Source organism: Labrus mixtus, chromosome 21 (assembly GCF_963584025.1).
Source record: "Labrus mixtus chromosome 21, fLabMix1.1, whole genome shotgun sequence".
In the NCBI taxonomy this organism is placed as follows: Eukaryota; Metazoa; Chordata; class Actinopteri; order Labriformes; family Labridae; genus Labrus; species Labrus mixtus.
In genome coordinates this window covers 6143009-6159948 of record NC_083632.1, presented here as the reverse complement: position 1 = coordinate 6159948, position 16940 = coordinate 6143009, and the positions used below count along the sequence as shown (strand labels likewise).

The window sequence follows — 16940 nt, the reverse complement described above, 5'->3', positions numbered from 1 at the left end:
GGACACACAGCTGCTTTTATTTTGTTCATTCATGCGTGAGTACAGCTTCTCCAAATCAGTTAAATTCAACTATATTCACCCCTCTATACCGACAATCGGCTGTAGCAGTAATAAGATCTTAAATTAATTATAATATTAAAGCTCCTGTGAGGAGTTTTTATCTCATTGTGAAAAAGATTGAAATGAACAATGATGCCTGTTTTATAAAGTACAAACGCAAACAAGGCCATAAGCAAGAAGATTGACTTCTTCTATATTGTCATTTTAATGCCTATAACCGCTGTCACAGGGTGTCAGAGGAGACGATTAACAGCACATTGAAGAAAAAGCCTTTTTTATGATTTACAGAACAAATAATCACAAATGGCGACACATTTAAGAGTAAGAAGAAAGCAGGATGAGATGTTTTGCAGTTCACTGCAGTCTTTTATATTCGTCCATGTTTAAAAAAAGTCCCGAATTATCCCCCAAACAAACAACAACAAGCATGTTAATAACTTAATATAAACGTCAAACAACTGACCCAGTCTTGAAGCAGTATCAAAAGGCTCATTAGCCACTCAGCTGCCAGCCCTTGTTTCACTTACACACATGCGCACACACACACACGGACTGTTTAGAGATTGGACAGTAGCTAATGGGATGACAGCTAATCCTCAGAGCTGAAGGCAGAGTAATGGTCCCTCTCCCTTACACACACGCACATGCACACAATCTCGCAACACACACACTGAGAAAGAAAAAAATCCCCAAATTTACACTCGAGCCAAGTTCGCATTGGGTCCGGTAATGAGGAAAGAGACGGCGGAGAAGATCAAGCTGAAGACAGGTGACGAGAGAGGAAAGCAGACTGTTTGAGGGTGTGAGGGCAGCTGGGAACAAGGAAGGTGATTTTCTTAAGATGTGAGGGAGGAAGAGTGGATGAGCGGTGGAAAGAGAGCTGCCATTTGGTTCTACCTGCTCTTTGGCAAGCCAGAGGCCAAAACGGGTCACGAGGTATAAAGGTAGGATTTTGCCTTCCATTTGACATAGCAGTGTATCTTTGTGAACATGGACGCTCATATGTGTAGGGTGACTTGGTCATACTTTGCAGTAAGATTGATATCTGCAGGTCTGTTATTGTGAAACACCACCAGGTCAGTTATGGTTCTGGTTCTCTTTGAAAGCTTGGACATTGGTTTAAAACTTTACATTGATTCCCTTTTGTTTTTGGGAAAATATACACAACAGGGTTGCATTGAATCTCTGTAAATGTATTACAGAAATATTGTAAAAACATGTCTATTAAAAACATAAATATGGAGATTTTAACATGCTGACTAAACCTGTTGGTAGATTCAAAAAGACATGCTAAAGTCCACTCTTGCTGTTTCTTTCTTTGTCTCCTTTGCCTCCTTTGTCATCTGTTAATTGGAGGCCAAATGCTCTCTTAAACTGTCTCGATCAATCCGTCCAAATGATCAAGTAATCTGGATGCTGTAATCCAATTAGGCTAATCCCAGAGTGACTGTGAATATGCTGCCAAGTGTGTGTGTGTGTGTGTGTGCACTGACAGGGTCAGTGTTTAAAAAGTCAAAAAGATAAAAGATCAAATCATTAGTTTATTGATTTCGGAAAGAACATTATTTGCTTTCTCTCAACTTTTAAATATTTGGTTAATATGAAGCTTCAGGCTGCCAGAAGAGTTTGATTTAACAGGACAGGAAGCAAAACAACTAGCCTTGCTCTGTCCAATATCAACAAAATCAACCAAACAGTAGGCCGACTCATTAAGCACAAGAAATTTGTTACAAACCAAAGTGGGACGAACCTCTTGTTTTTAGTTTCTTGTGTTTATGCTAAGCTACGCTAACCTGCTTCTTTAGCGTTGTACTGAATTGAACAACATGAGTGTGGCGTCTGTTTCCTCGTCGTACTGCCTCCACTTCTTCATGTAGAACAATATTGGAAACATGCAGCTGCACTTTATTTAAATGAGACAGTATATCAAATGACTAATACGCGAGTTCACTGTACCGATGAACCTACAGAATGTATCAACACATAGGCAGCTGCTCCAAGGAACAAGAGAGTTTCAGCTCATGTGTAGCTCACTGGCCGCCCATTTGGTTCATGCTCAATGCTTTGTTTTTGGCCCAGGCAGGCACTTGATTTTAGCAATAATGATCTTTAAATGCTCTACACTTCCCAGGACCAAACAGCTGAAAAAGTTCCTTATAAAAAAAGACTTTATTAACCCCTGAGGAGACTTATACAGAAATTACACGAAGAAAATAGCAAATTCAAAAGAAGTTTGAAATATTTAAAATATGTTATTTACATATAGTAATATTCAAAATAATATATATGAAGACATAAGAATGAAACTAGAAATGTAAGCAGTACAAAACCTGCATTAATGAAAACAACTTGTTGTCTGCGAGTTAGTTAGAACCCCCACGTGGTTAAAAACAAAGGTTAATGAAGGATTAAGGATGAAAACCAATTAGCCACTCAACGATGTGTCTTTTTTTCCACAGATTTGTGCTGCTGCCATGGCGAGGCGTGGCCGCCCCGCATCTGAGAGCTACCAGTCAGTCTGCTATTCAGGAAGCTCGTCGGTCTCTTTATCCAGCGCAGCCGAGATTGTCGGATTGGACGATGAGGACGATCGGGCGCCCATTTTCTCCCTCTCCAAGAGCTCCATGGACATGGTCATGGTGTCCGGGCTGCCTTACAAGCGAGACCCGGCTTGGGCCAGAACGGACCTGAGACGCAGCTCCAGCACCAACACGCACTCCGAGCAGACTTCAGTGACGCTCCAACAGCTTCACCCTCAAATGTGGCAGCACATCAACACCACCAACAGCCACCAGTTACCACTAACGGCCCAGAACGTGGACATGCACAGCCCTCCTGTCCTCAGTGAGCGCTGGATTGCCAACAAGCAGCGCTGGAGCGGTTGTAGCGCCAGCACACACAGCCGCAGCAGCACTCCAGACACAATCGTATGGAAGGAGGGACACTCGCGCCCCTCCAGTCTTACCCAAATGACCTCTTGGTCCGGAGCGCCGGACTCTCCCCCCGTGTTCAAACCAACCTCCTCGGCTGCCGCACATTCTCCCTCACCCTTGATCGCCCCCCTGCAGGCACCGACGTTGACTTCTTCTCCTTCTCTTCTCACACTGAACGCTCAACAGCCAAAAGATGCACTCGAGACCCCGCATTCCCCCTCTCCTCCTCAGTCACCGCCGCAGGCTTCAACCTCCTCGCCCTTGCCGTCAAACTCCCCCAATCTCCAACACCTTACCGGCCCGAAGGACGAGGGATTCCTGGAGAATAACGTGCTTTCTTTTACGTTCCCTTCCCCGATCCCTTCATCTGTTAGCATAGCAGAAGGGGACGCGACGTCAGATGCTGGATGCCTTGACGATGTGATAGAAGCGCCGCAAAGTCCCGGAAACGCACAGTTCTTGGAGAGGGGAGGAGGGAGAAGCCCGGTGCAAATGTTAAGCGGTTCTTGTCTTTCTCTTTTCAGTCCTGGAGGCATGCGGTTATCAGAAAGTGGGGAAGTGAGAAGCCCGGTGCAACATTTTGGCTACGTCAAGCCTGACTTTTGTCCCTCTCTAGATAAACACGGTCCTGGAGACACACCGTTATCAGAGAGCGGAGAAATAAGAAGCCCAGTGCAAATGTGTGGCTACCTGGAGCCACCTTCTCAGGCAGAGGGACAAGAATCAGAAAGCAAACCTCCAGTGTGCTGTCTTCAGCTTCCATGGCAGCCGGTTCAGAGCTTTTCAACAGGCAGAGAACGGAGGTCACCCCTGGTTTCTTCTCTGAGTGACTCGCGGTTGGGTGAATGCTGCAGGTGCAACCTAAACATGAGAGAGGGCCTCACAAATGCTCCAAAGGGTGAAGTCTTCCGGGTGGGGGGTACGGCGACTTCAAAGCTGCAGCTGGTGGACGCAGCGGTGCAGACGATCTCTCCAGTCGGCTCTTTTTGGGATCTAAGGAGGAACACGTCTAACTCCAACATGGACTCTCATTCCCTCTTGGGTTCACCGCCTGGATCCAGGCTCAACCTGATCTCCTCAGTGGGATCGAACTCTAATCTGGTTTCCCCGTCTTCAAGCATGTTTCCTGTGAGCAGCGAAGAGGAGGAGGAGAGGCAGGAGGATGACCCGGCGTGGGAGATCAACTCGCCGTCCTCACACAATCCAGAGAGAAGAAGGTCATGTCTGAAGATGCAGGGCGAAAAGAGGGACAAGCTGCACAGGCGGAGCAGCATGAAGCAGGTACAGTGGGATGAAGAAGGGATGACGTGGGACATTCACGGGGCAGCTGTGGACCCGGAGGTGCTGAGCACAGCCATACGGAAGCATCTGGAACTCAAGAACAGCCCCCAACTCGCAATAAAATCATCAAAGAAGAAAAAGAAAGCACCAAAGCCTCCTCTCATATCAAACGTAGTGAAGGACATGACCCCAGAGCTCAATCCGCCTGCAATGATCATTTCATCAGCTTGCATGGTGGAGCCTGAGAGTGAGGACCTACCAGAGGCAGAAAAAGAGAGTCCGGTGGCAGAGAAAGGAGCAGGTGCAAAGGAGGAAACAGCAGAAGCTCCTCGTAGAATAAGCAGAGCGGGGGCAGTTGATGCCGAAGAAGATGAGGAAGTGTACGGAGGGGAAGGCTCCGGCCAACCCAAGTCACCCTCGCACAGTAGCGGACAGAGCCGCAGGAGGAATGTAATCCGGTCACTGAGGCCCGGGTGGTGTGGAGGCTCCAGAAAGGCAGATGACTGACCATGCACAAGTGATTTAGGGTTTTTACTTTCCATAGCAGATCAAATCCTCAGTTTGCACTAAAGCAAAACCAAAAAAAAAAAAAAACTTTGCAAAGCTCAGAGACAGACATCTTTAGCGCTGACCTCCATTTGGTTTCATCCTGCTGCTGTAAAGATCTTTTTTTTTGTTTAGTAAAAAGGAACCAATGCAATGTTAGAAAATGATTTTCTACAACCAAGAGCCACTGTTTCGGAAAAATGATTTCCAAATTCCAACTTCTGTTATTTCTGTCTGATTTCACACTCACAGCAATGAGCTTAACCGGGTTAGTCTAGTTCCCATTTTTAAGCCACAAATTGGTAATCAGCCATTTAACCTTATTTTCCAGGTCATAAATAACCTCAAATAATCAGTACTCTATTCTGGCTGAGAAGTTGCTGTGGTATTAGTTTGTCAATCACAAGGCGGCCAAGCTTGATTTTCTTTTTCTCTCTAAACGGGACCATCATTTACAAGATGAACTACACGCCTGAAACTCAAGAGGAAAGTGTTTGTTGTGGTATTCAATTAAGATTTCATGTAATTCTCTCAGACCTCTACGGCTGAGAGGCTAAAAGTGTCAAAATCTGCAGTTCCTTAAAACAACCACTTGAGGCTAGCTCCAAAAGTGAGTAACTCCCCGTAGACCCCCGTGTTAAAATAGCTCCATTAAAGTTAATATTAAAATGGAATCATGGAACAAAAACATTTTTTTTTTTACAGAGATTGTTTCAAACCTGCATGACAAATGTAAATGGAGTTCATTTTTATAAAACACCGTTTTTATGATGTCAAAGTTTTAAGTTATGTGTGTGCATTTGCAGGGCCGGCTGTAGAAGCAGCTGAATGTCTGCCAGGTGTCACCGCAGCTCATTTTAGTCACTAAAGCTGACATCTTTGGTATCCAGTATCCACCGACCCACTTGTGGAAATGTTGTTAATTCTGGCTCAGAAAAAAACAAGATGGAGTCAGCCAAAAAGAAACACTTAATGATGGGTAGAAGTTTTCATGGAATTCAGTTACCGGTAATTAAGACAACTTGAATAAGGTCATACATTTTCTATGAATATATATGTTCAATAAAACAGTGCGTCACTCTAACATGTTGTGCTTTGTTTGGAGATTTAAAACCATTAAAGATTTTATAAGAGCACATCTTTGAGAGACCCATTCTTTCATCTTTCATGCTATTTTAAATTCACCCACTGTTGAACAGGGTGATACTGATATCAGTGTTAAAGAGTTTTAACTTTTGTTTTTCATATTTACAACTAGATCTGTATAAAAATAAAGTTAGATCCTCAGCATCTTCTGACTTATTGGCTACACATTGTGACATTTCACTTTTACTTTTAGAACCAGGTACAAAAAATACTTAGGTATCTAGTTAGCATTTTTATTTTAAATAAACAAAAAAAATGTTTTAATCAAATTTGTATTCAATCTTTAAACCTATCAGAGCACAAGATGATCTATTCTTCTTGACTGAAGAACAAAACCCCAGAGATGATCTCCGAGTTTAGAGCTGAACAAACGACCATGTCCAAGGTTAAAAAAACGACATGAACACAGGATGTGATTCAGCTTCACTCTCTCATCCGCCATGAAAACATTCACAAAGTTGAGTTGCATGCAAACTTGGTGAACCTCAGTGTTAAAGGTTTGACCATTCAGGCGCTACGGTTCAGTTGAGCGGGCACATTCTCTCTCATTCACTACAGGAAAAAAGCTCAACTCGCCAGCGGCTTCCACTGCAGTTGTTGTTTTCATATTTTCAAAAATGTTTGTAGAGCTGGCAAAAGGACTCTTTGGTTTGTTTATTTGTGCATTCTTAATTCCTGATCTGAAAGTCTCTAAATATTCAAGGAAAACAGTTTTATATATATATCAGTGAGAGCTGTATACATTTGTAAAAGTGTAAAGTATTTATTTATTTTTCAAGACTTATTTTTGGGCTTTTTACGACTTTATTGTAGAGACAGGACAGTGGATAGAAACAGAAATCAAGGAGAGAGAGAGAGAGAGAGTGGGGAATGACATGTCATGACATGAAAGAAGCCACAGGGCAGATTTGAACCCGGGCCGCCAGCTTTGAGGACAGCAGCCTCTGCGCGCCTGAGCCATTCGTCAACCGCTGTCCCTGTAATTAATTCTACAATTCAGTTAGCAGACGCTTTTATCCAAAGCGACGTACATCAGAGAGTAAGAACAACACAAGCAAGGATCTAGAAAAAAGGGAACAATGTCAGTAAGAGCGAACAATCAGCTTTGAGTCTGATTGGACACACAGGTGCTGACAGGAAGTGACCAGAGGCAAAGCACAACATTGAGGGCAGTTCTTGAGAGCTCTAATCAGTATAGAAACCATCTTATAAGTCGTCGTTATCAAACAAAAACCATCGTCATTACCATCATCATCATCAATAATATGGAGACCATCATCATGAAGTTAGTAGGTATTCATGAAAGAGCTGGGTCTTTAGCTTTTTCTTAAAGGTGCAGAGGGACTCTGCACTAAGTTATTTACTAAGTTATTACTAAGTTATTATTTGAATCAAAATCAGCTTTGTTTATGTGTAGCCTACATAAAATAATTTTGCCTCTGGGTAACTTTGCCCTTAATGTACAAGCATCAACAATTAAATATTTCACTAGTTTTTTTTTAAGCCTACATGAGACAATCATTCAGCGGTGAGGAGTGAAAAGAAGGCTTAACATGAAAATAAGTGATGTCATTACGTAACAGATTGATACGTTTACATGAGGCCGACCTCATGAACAACATGACTCCCTTTCGTTTGATGTGTTTTAAGTAAGCGCTCTCAGTCTGTTCAATAGCTGTGAAAACAGTTCACTTTGAAACTTAACTTTTATTATTACCAGAAATGTGTGACTGCGGGATCACCAGCGTAGGGATCCCTCTCCTGGGAACAAGAATGAAAAGTGATTCAGGCCATTTTTCAGGGCAGATACACACTCGACATGTGTTTTTACCTTGGACTCATTGAAACGATTAATGCTGTAGATGTGGGATATGAAAGTAAAGGGTCACGTTCAAGTCACTATGTCACCACTCTGGGTCATGTGGCATGATGTGGTGTTTGTTGACGTACAGTGCAGTATTGTCTTTGCGCTGTGTGCATGTTGCTGTACTGTGTACTGCAAACTATATGTATGTGAAAGTGCTGATGGGACTCCCTGAAATCCTCTTTTTTCTCAGCGGCAGTGGAAACTCATCGCTAGAGGAGAACAATCCAGTTGCTGGGGCTTTTTGTTGTGACACAGCACATTGTCACTGGAGGTGTGCTGTTGTGTGTTCATGTGTGGGTGTGTGTACTTGTGCATGTACGTCCACATGTGTTCACTGCCTGGTATAAATAGCGTGGGATGTGTGCCGGCCGCTGATTCTGTAGATGAAGATGGCTGTACCTGGACCTCCTCTGCTTCTCCTTCTGTCTGTGCTGCTGCCGCTGCTGCTGAGCGAGGCGTCTCTGCCTGCAGATGCGTACACACTCACCCCCGGGCGACAGCCACAGCCTAAGATCCTCCACCTAGGTGAGGACAGACATCAACACTTCAGCAAAGTCGCACTCATTTTAGTGTGTTTGTTTGAAATGTATGTTTTTTTTTTCTTCATGTGTTCTTCTCCTCTTAGACTGGCCTAGGGATTGTGGTACGGCTCACTTCAAGCCCAACATGGCCGAGAGGATTGTGTCTGGAAACGAGGCAAGACCTCACTCCTGGCCCTGGCAGGTCTCACTTCAGGTAAATGTCTTTCTTTAGGTTTCAGTACCTCGGGTAGAAAGGTCTTGAATCAGCGGTTACTGTTTCACACAAAGCTTCGGTTCACTTGCTAACCGAACAAGAGGCAAATACACCATAAATTGGCAAAACTCAAACCCTCATTAGTCACAACTAATGATTGTTTTTTTATCATTCGTTGTTCTTTTTGTTTTCTGTGTTAGCGCACAAATATAAATATGACTTTTATTCTCACTTCTAAGTTGATAGATAAGCTTATACTACTGTCTTACATGTACTTGAAAGTGTTTGAAAAAAAACACGTATGGGGGAAACAGTTGAAAATCAACTCATCAGCGCCCTCTGGTGGACAAACACTACTTTCTAAATAACAAACATGCAGTACAGTGTCTCGGAAATCTCTAACCGTTTTTATGGTTTCTAAAAGCCAGACCCTCTATATTTAGTAAGCTTATATCTGGTAATTTAGTAACTTCTAAACTTATTTAAGGGTCACACTGAGCAAAGCATATAAGATCACGAGCTTGATTTTTAAATGATCTCACACCACTGAGGATGTTGCCTTGTTGTCTCCTACAGGTTCGTCCAAGGGGAAGTAAACATTACATTCATGTCTGTGGAGGAACTCTCATCCACAAGAACTGGATCCTTACTGCTGCTCACTGCTTCCAAAAGTAAAAAACAAACCTGTCAATATCAACACAAAAATAGATGTTATAAAAAAAAAAAAGACAGCACAATGTGTGAACTTCACAGGTCTTACTTCAGCTGTCTTTCGTTCCTCTCAGGGGTAAAGCTGAGGACGCTGGGAGCTGGAGAATCGTCCTGGGGAAGCACCAGCTGAAGCGCTCGGAGCATGCAGAGAGGATTTTCCCCGTCAAGAGGATCTACCGGCACGAGAACTTCCGTTACCCCGCTCACAGCGAGCTGGACTACGACATCGCCCTGGTGAAGGCCGGCACAGACATCGTCCCTTCGAACTTCATCCGCTACGCCTGCCTGCCGCGCAAGCAGATCAACCTCAAACCGGGACACTACTGCTGGGTGACAGGCTGGGGAGACACCCGGGGTGAGTGACATGAAAGAATATTTGACATTTTAGAGGTTTTTTTTAAAATTCAAGTAAGGCCAAAATATTACACAGAGGACATATTATCCCCCTTCTCCACATTTTCAAACAGTCCCTCTGTGGTCTAAATGAAACATCTGTGCTGTGCTTTGGTCAAAATATAACATGAATCAAGCACCAGAGGAGGTTTGTGACCCTGTATAAACCAGCTCTCTCTGAACGCTCCGTTTTGGTGTGTGTGTCTCTTTAAATCCATTCAGCACTTCAAATTAGAAATACAAACCTGCAGGAAAAGTCCCATTTCTAAGCGAAGCCTGCTAGATCGACTACAAATCAAGACATTTAAACCAAAATGCAGTGAAAGTAACAAACATTTCCTCCAACATGTCTCAGGTGGGAAGGAGAATGTGTCTCTGGCTGAAGCCCTGAATCAGGCTCGCCTGCCCATCATCGACTTCAAGACCTGCAGGCAGAAGAAGTTCTGGGGCGACCGGGTCAGAGACTCCATGATCTGTGCCGGGTTCAGGGATACTGAGGACCCTCCTGCTGCATGCCAGGTATGGCTAATTCACCGAAGTACTAAAACAATCTACTCCATTGTCATTTCCCCTCTGACTCATCAATCACCTCCTTACGCCTCTTCCCAGGGTGACTCTGGCGGTCCTCTGCTGTGCCAGCTGGGGCGGGACCGCTGGGAGGTGCACGGCGTGGTGAGCTTCGGCCCCATCGGCTGCACCGTGGAGAACAAACCCAGCGTCTTCACCCGCACCGCCGCCTACATCCCCTGGATCGAGGCGACACGCATCAGGGACTTCTTCCTGCACTAAGTGGACTTTACCCGACCGACAGCAAACATAAGCTCTGCTCTGTTTCATGTCGTGCTTCCTTCACATTACATTCATGTTCATACATTACAACATTTTATCAGTTCTTAATGTGCAATAATTATTTTCTAAGTCTAAACTATGAACGACTGTGGTTTTCAAACAGCAGAACGTTTTGACTGCAAGGTTTCACACATCTCACGACCTTTCAAATCCAGTCGACATTTGTGCAATAAAATTGGTCCAAAGCAAAATATTTGGCAACATTTCTCTTTTTTTTAATTTTTTATTACATTTTTGTTTTTAATGCAGCAGGTTTGATGGAATACAGAAACAAGGACGCACCTTCAGGGTAGCTTTACAGTGATTTCTTCTTGCACAGTAAAACAAAAAAACCCACCGCTAAGACGCATTGAATAAATACAAGAGTAGAACAGACCGTAAGGCTCGAGTCTGCGTTCAGCTGGAAATCTCAAATCGCTCTCCTTCAACAGAAGAGTCTTTCAGTCCAAAATCAGAATGTGAATCTGAAGACGCACATCAGATGTCCCACGTCAGGCTTCACGGACATCCAAACAAGACTTAAAGAAGTCTTTTTACACACAATTATAAAACAGAGGACACACATCTTTGTAACATCCTCAGACACTTCTTATTACTGATCTGATCAATTAGAAAGAACACCACAAAGGTTAACAACGGGTGGTGTTATAGGACGGTCTACGTCTGGATTGGAAGTGTGTTCTAGTCCACATTTTCACATCTTCTGTTTTCAAAGATTCCCAGAATGCTCCAGGAAGTGACAGTGGTAATGAGGGAGGGGTGGGGGGGGGGAACCGGTGAACTTGGACCAACTCACGCTTCCCTTTAAGCACACTGCATTTGACCAGAGTCTAATTCCTCTTAGCGCTGTGGTGAAAGGCCGTGTAGCGGGAGAGACGTTTTGGCCCTAGCGTGGAAGAAAGACGCGTGCGCGGTGGAGTTTAGTACAGCCTGGACGATGAAGACGAGGAGCCGGTGATGTGGTCCCAGTTGTTGTAGAGAGCGTAGGCACCAGACAGAGCTAAACCAGCAAGACCTCCTCGCGCTACACCCTTAAGGCCACCTGCAATCGCAGAGAAGGAGGAGGAGGAGGAGGAGCAATGAAACTGTGCATTGGCATCAAATAAACAAACTTCAAGATCTTCAACCAGTCCAGTTTGGATCAAGCTTCAAATGTACCTGGATGACCGAGAACCTACAAAGAAATCATAATGGGAGGTGTTCCAAACTTTTTTTTCTTGCGGGCCAAAATTGTCGTGTTAGAATCGCTCGCGAGCCACAGGTTTTTTTTTTTTTTTAAATATAGTTGAAAAAATATTAAGGCTTTGTAGAACAGAATCAAAAGGCTCGCTAAAGAAACGCTTTAATAAAAGGAAATCAAATATTTTGATTTCTTCGTTCTACTTTATTTGTTTTTTTCCCCCTCAGAATCAAACCTGTAACGTGGTTCATTTTTTTTGCATTCTGCATTTAGCTCAGGTCATTAAATGGTTAAACAACAGTCCGCAAGTTTTTTTTCATAGTTTACAAAAAAAGCTGTAGATTTAAAAAAAACAAAAAAAAAACAACAATATACATGTTACTGAACATTTTCTATTTTAGGAATGTTGTTAAAGCCCTTGTTAACATGAAAAATAAAAATAAGATAATGTGCCAATCTTAATCGAGGCCTCGGGACCAAAATCTTCTGATTCTTCATTTGAAGTCACGGGCCGCAAAAAAATCCCCTCAAGGGACAGCAAATGGCCCTCGGGCCGCACTTCGGACACCCCTGGTTTAAGCGGAAAAAGATACCTACTGCCTGATTTGAAGAGCATCCCTGTTAGCGTCCCAGCGGCCACTGTGTTGACGTCATCCTCTGCTCCCCTGGCCTTCTCTATGGCCACACCGAACGCACTGTACAACAAGGCTGCAAAGACAAATGTAGAAAGCTTTGAAAGAGGCAGAATACCCGGATTATAACACACAGCTGTCGGTCCAGTCAGAAAGAAGTGAGAGATTTACAACCCTAACAGCAACACAAAATCTATAAAAACACACCAGTCACAAGACTAATTCATTTTTTTTTTGGACAGACAGCGGAGCAGCTTCTCCAACAGACTGACACAACTCCGCTGTCACAAGAACCAAAGGCCATAACTGTCATCATGATAATATCTGTCTCTCCACACTGTAATCTGTTCTGCACATGTTTAAATTTACAAATTATCCCTGCACTCATGTTCACTTCATTTGTCTGTCTACTCGCCGTTATATTGAATAGTTTCTGCTGATAACATGTCAACACTCATGCACTTTAACTTATGTCAACACTGTCCATTTACAACTGTTTTTGCACATTTACATTCAATCTCTCATATTTAACACTAGTAATGTTTAGTTAAATCCTGGTTGTATATATTCACATTCTTAGTTTTGATATTTTTAGTGCTTATTTACTTTGTATTTAATATTATATTGTGTTTAGATTGCTAACATTGTGTTTTTTACTCATATTGTGTGTTTGGATAACCTGCTGCTGTAACGCCACAATTTCCCAGTTTGGGATCAATAAAGTAATTCTATTATATTTTATTTTATTTTATTCTATATTATTTTTTTTTTTAAAGATTTATTTTTGGGCTTTTTATGCCTTTAATGGAGAGATAGGACAATAGATAGGGTCGGAAACCAGGGAGAGAGAGAGAGAGAGAGAGAGTGGGGAACGACATGCAGGAGGGAGGCCACAGGCGGGATGCGAACCCGGGCCGCCCCGCTTGAGACGACGGCCTCCACACACCCTAACCGCTGCGCCTCCAGCGCCCCCCCCCCCCCCCTCTATATATTCTATTTTGAAGATGAGTTAATATGTCTGCTAACATGAGAAGTAATGATCTTACCGACAGAGCCCAGAGAGTTGGCCCATGATGCACCCTGCCTGGTCACCATGTTGATAATCCTGGGGGAGGGAGAGTGAACATTTAGAGGGTGATCCAGGTGTGCAATGAGGGAGAAAACTACCTGAGTCACGTCTGTCTACTCACTGGACATTACGAGGTTTGGACCAGGCCATATCCTGCGTCTCCTTTAGACCCATTCTGAGACCGTTGACAGCTCCGAGCGCCGCTCCTGTAGTCAAAAGAGGACACGGTGAGGCTCATACGCAGACATGATGAAGCTCAGGTAACTGCGTTGTTGTTTACAGGTGTGCTACATCTCTCACCTGTCATGCAGGATCCTCCTATAGTGAAGAAAGCCAGTTCAAACCTCCCTCTGGTTTTATTGGCGCCGGTGGGCAGGATAAACTCATCTGTGTCCTAAAAAAAAAACACAACATTACCTGTTACTGTTACAAAACACCTGTCTTTAACTCAACACCGGAAGTGGTTTGCTGCAGCTCACCTGGATCAGGTAACGAGGGTCCACATTGAGGTAGGGGGACAGAGGACTCATTCCAGTCACTGAAATGACGTCACAGAAATGATTAAAAACATGATTCAGTACTAAGATGAATAAATGAAAACAAAACTGTCTCAGAGTTCAGGTGTTAAGATGACGTCAGGTTTAGCGTCGTGGTAAAATTACGTCATACTTACAGGGAACACCTGAGAGCTCCGTGTTGGAGTATTCAGGTACACCGCCTCCAAAGAGACCCCCGAGACCACCTTTCGTCCCCCCTGCTCCTTGGGTGTTGTTGTCCATGGCTGCGAAAGATCCTAAGGGGGGGGGGGGTCACCTGGAAAACTGGAGCTGCTAACCGATCTACCTTTACGTTATCTCTGTCGCAAAACTCAAAAGACTACAAGCTGTGGATTCACCGTCAGAAGAGTCCGTCCTGTCGGTATGTACGGCGAGCTTTCCCAAATTTTCAAACACGGTTTTTTTTAGTCACAGATACAGAGCTCGAGTTTTTCGTCATACCTCTGACCTCCAGCAGCACGCTCTGCCGTAAAGCGACATCTGACGTGACGTAAAGCTGTCGTAACATCATCAAAACAATTAAATGTAAAAAAAAAAAAAAAAAAAAAACGAACACCAGTGTCACACTCATCAATTTAACCTCATGAGTTTCTAACCATAACTGATTATAAAGTGAAAAGTAAAGCAACAAAAAAAAAAAGACATGTTAGGGGTCCCGAAGATTTTACGACACCTCCACCGATCTGGGATCTGTTATTTTAACCCCGAGGGGCGGCTGGTGTTATGTAGAATAATGCGACCATGCGGCTCTGTGCACTACAGGGAGCATTATTTGATACGTGTGTTTTTCGCCTATCAGGCTGTGAGAGAAAAAGTAGATTAATTAATTTCATTTGAGATGTTTCTATGTGCAGATTACTGGTTTGAGTCCGACTGGAGATTCAGTAAAAGGTCTGACCCCCTAAACTGTGAACTTTCTTCTATCTGCAGTAAGAGAGGAGAAACTTACTCACTGTTGTAATCTTTTTTTTTTTTTTTTTTGCTGTTTTGCCAGATGTTTGCAGCTGCCTAAGCATGAAACCTCAGCTTCACGTCATCCCCTGTCACAACTGGCTCCAAATATTAAGAGTCAAAGTGTTTTTGATAAAACAACGAAAACAAAGAAAGATGAACACATTGCAGGAGTCCAATAACTCAAGAAGTCTTTGATGATGGTTTCTTTTGAGTTCTTCAAGATTTTCTCACTCCTTTGAGTTTGTTTCTCTAAGCCATTTCTTTTTTTTTAAAAGATTTGTTTTTGGGCCTTTGTTGGAGAGATAGGACAGGGGATAGAGTCGGAAATCGGGGAGAGAGAGAGTGGGGAATGACATGCGGGAGGGCAGCCACAGGCCGGACTCGAACATGGGCCGCGCGCTTGAGACTACAGCCTCCATACATACAAGCCATACAAGCCATTTCTGAGATTCAGGTGTTATTCTGAGTACGTTTTTCATCATAATCAGACTGTAACTCATTATTATTATTAATATTATTATTATTATTATTATTATTATTATTAATAATTGAAGTCATTTATATTTAGATACTTTGTCATAATTTGGGAGACTAACTTATTTGCTGAGCGTATCTCATTAAGGTTGTTTTTACTATGTCATTAAGAGACTTTCTCATCATTTTTTTGTGATCAACTTTTTAATTTCCTTCTATAACACACAGAGTTACAACAATCATAAAAATACAGACAAAACAGAAACATAAACCCTGTGGCGTTCCCTCCCTCCCCACCCCATAGGTCTCTATTATAAATAAATACTGTGTGCAGGGAAAACAGATTCCAGATTCCAGAGCATAGATCAAAAATAAAATAATAATATAGGGCTTACAGCAGTTTGTTAATTCTTTCTAGCATCGATTCCCATGCCCAGATGTTGACAGCTGCACTCTTGCCACTGACAGCTCCACATCAATAATATCAACATATGTGTTAATCCACTGGCTTTTCTGTGACTGCGTGTGAGGGTTTCCAGCGTAAAGCCAACATCTTTTTGGCTGCAGTGATGCCCGTTAAAAGAACACGTGTATTTATACATGTTCATTTTGACGAGGTTGTATCATTCAGGAGCAGCAGAGCGGGAGAGCACGGCACAGTTACACCCAGTACACCAGCTAGAATATCACAAACCTCACCCCAAATATGTTTTAACATCCCTGCATTCTACCCTAACCCTAACCCTCCCAACACATGTGCATGTAGGAACCTGTGAGTCCTTCTGTGCACAGTGTGCAGTTTGGGGATGACAGTCGTTTTCATGAGAAAAGCCTTTCTTGGAGTTGGATACGTCCTATGAATGTAATTGAAATGAATCAGTTGGTGATCAGGGTTCCTCTTCCAGTCAGGCTTAATCTCTCCAGCGTATTGTTTCAAGTCGCCGGCCCATACCCGTACTTTCTCATCTTTTTTTTGAGATATTGAGTCATTACTCTGGGACACTTTTATGAGAGACCGCTCATTATTTTCAGATGCCAAAATCAGTATTGTGACGTAGAAAACCACTATTTTGAGATACGACACTGTTGTTTTGAAAGGTTCTTACTGTCTTGGAACTAGATTGGTCACTATTTGATCATATTTTGGACACGACTAAAGAGGGACCACATAACCCCTGTGCTCCGTTCTCTCCACTGGCCTCCTGTTCGTTACAGGATTGATTTTAAAATTTTACTTCTGGCTTTTAAATCATTAAATGGCTCAACACCTCACTGCCTAAGTGAACTACTACATGTTCCTCCAACCAGCTGCTCCTGGACGTGCCCATAACAAGGCTCAAAACTAGGGGGCGATCGAGCCTTTTCTGTTGCAGCTCCGACACTTTGGAACATTTTACCATTTAAAATAAGATCTGCTGCCACAGCTGAGCAGTTTAAGTCACTTTTAAAAACACATTTCTTTTCCTTGGCTTTTACCTCTAGTTGAGTGTTTTATCCCAGCAGCAGTGTCTACTAGAACTTTTACTATTGTTTTGTGTTTTAATTCACTTTTA

General features: G+C 43.1%; 3 protein-coding genes across 3 annotated transcripts; 2 read left to right on the top strand and 1 right to left on the bottom strand.

Annotated features, from left to right (window-relative positions):
* Window positions 1-553: 553 nt before the first annotated feature.
* LOC132955759 (uncharacterized) lies at window positions 554-5635 on the top strand. Its single transcript, XM_061028759.1, has 2 exons — window positions 554-1004; window positions 2520-5635. Exon 2 carries the CDS (start codon window positions 2535-2537, stop codon window positions 4779-4781), a length of 2247 nt encoding a protein of 748 aa, XP_060884742.1. The 5' UTR covers window positions 554-1004; window positions 2520-2534; the 3' UTR covers window positions 4782-5635.
* A 2563-nt stretch (window positions 5636-8198) lies between these two features.
* zgc:112285 (uncharacterized protein LOC561476 homolog) lies at window positions 8199-10714 on the top strand. The gene is made up of 6 exons (XM_061028380.1): window positions 8199-8358; window positions 8459-8568; window positions 9145-9239; window positions 9354-9634; window positions 10028-10191; window positions 10282-10714. The coding sequence occupies exons 1-6, from the start codon at window positions 8217-8219 to the stop codon at window positions 10459-10461; spliced, it is 972 nt and encodes a 323-aa protein (XP_060884363.1). The 5' UTR covers window positions 8199-8216; the 3' UTR covers window positions 10462-10714.
* Window positions 10715-10752: 38 nt separating this feature from the next.
* On the bottom strand, window positions 10753-14351 carry timm23a (translocase of inner mitochondrial membrane 23 homolog a (yeast)). Its single transcript, XM_061028381.1, has 7 exons — window positions 14076-14351; window positions 13882-13940; window positions 13703-13796; window positions 13524-13608; window positions 13380-13438; window positions 12299-12409; window positions 10753-11563 (listed from the first exon to the last, which is right to left on the bottom strand). Exons 1-7 carry the CDS (start codon window positions 14179-14181, stop codon window positions 11442-11444), a joined length of 636 nt encoding a protein of 211 aa, XP_060884364.1. The 5' UTR covers window positions 14182-14351; the 3' UTR covers window positions 10753-11441.
* Between the last annotated feature and the right edge of the window lie 2589 nt (window positions 14352-16940).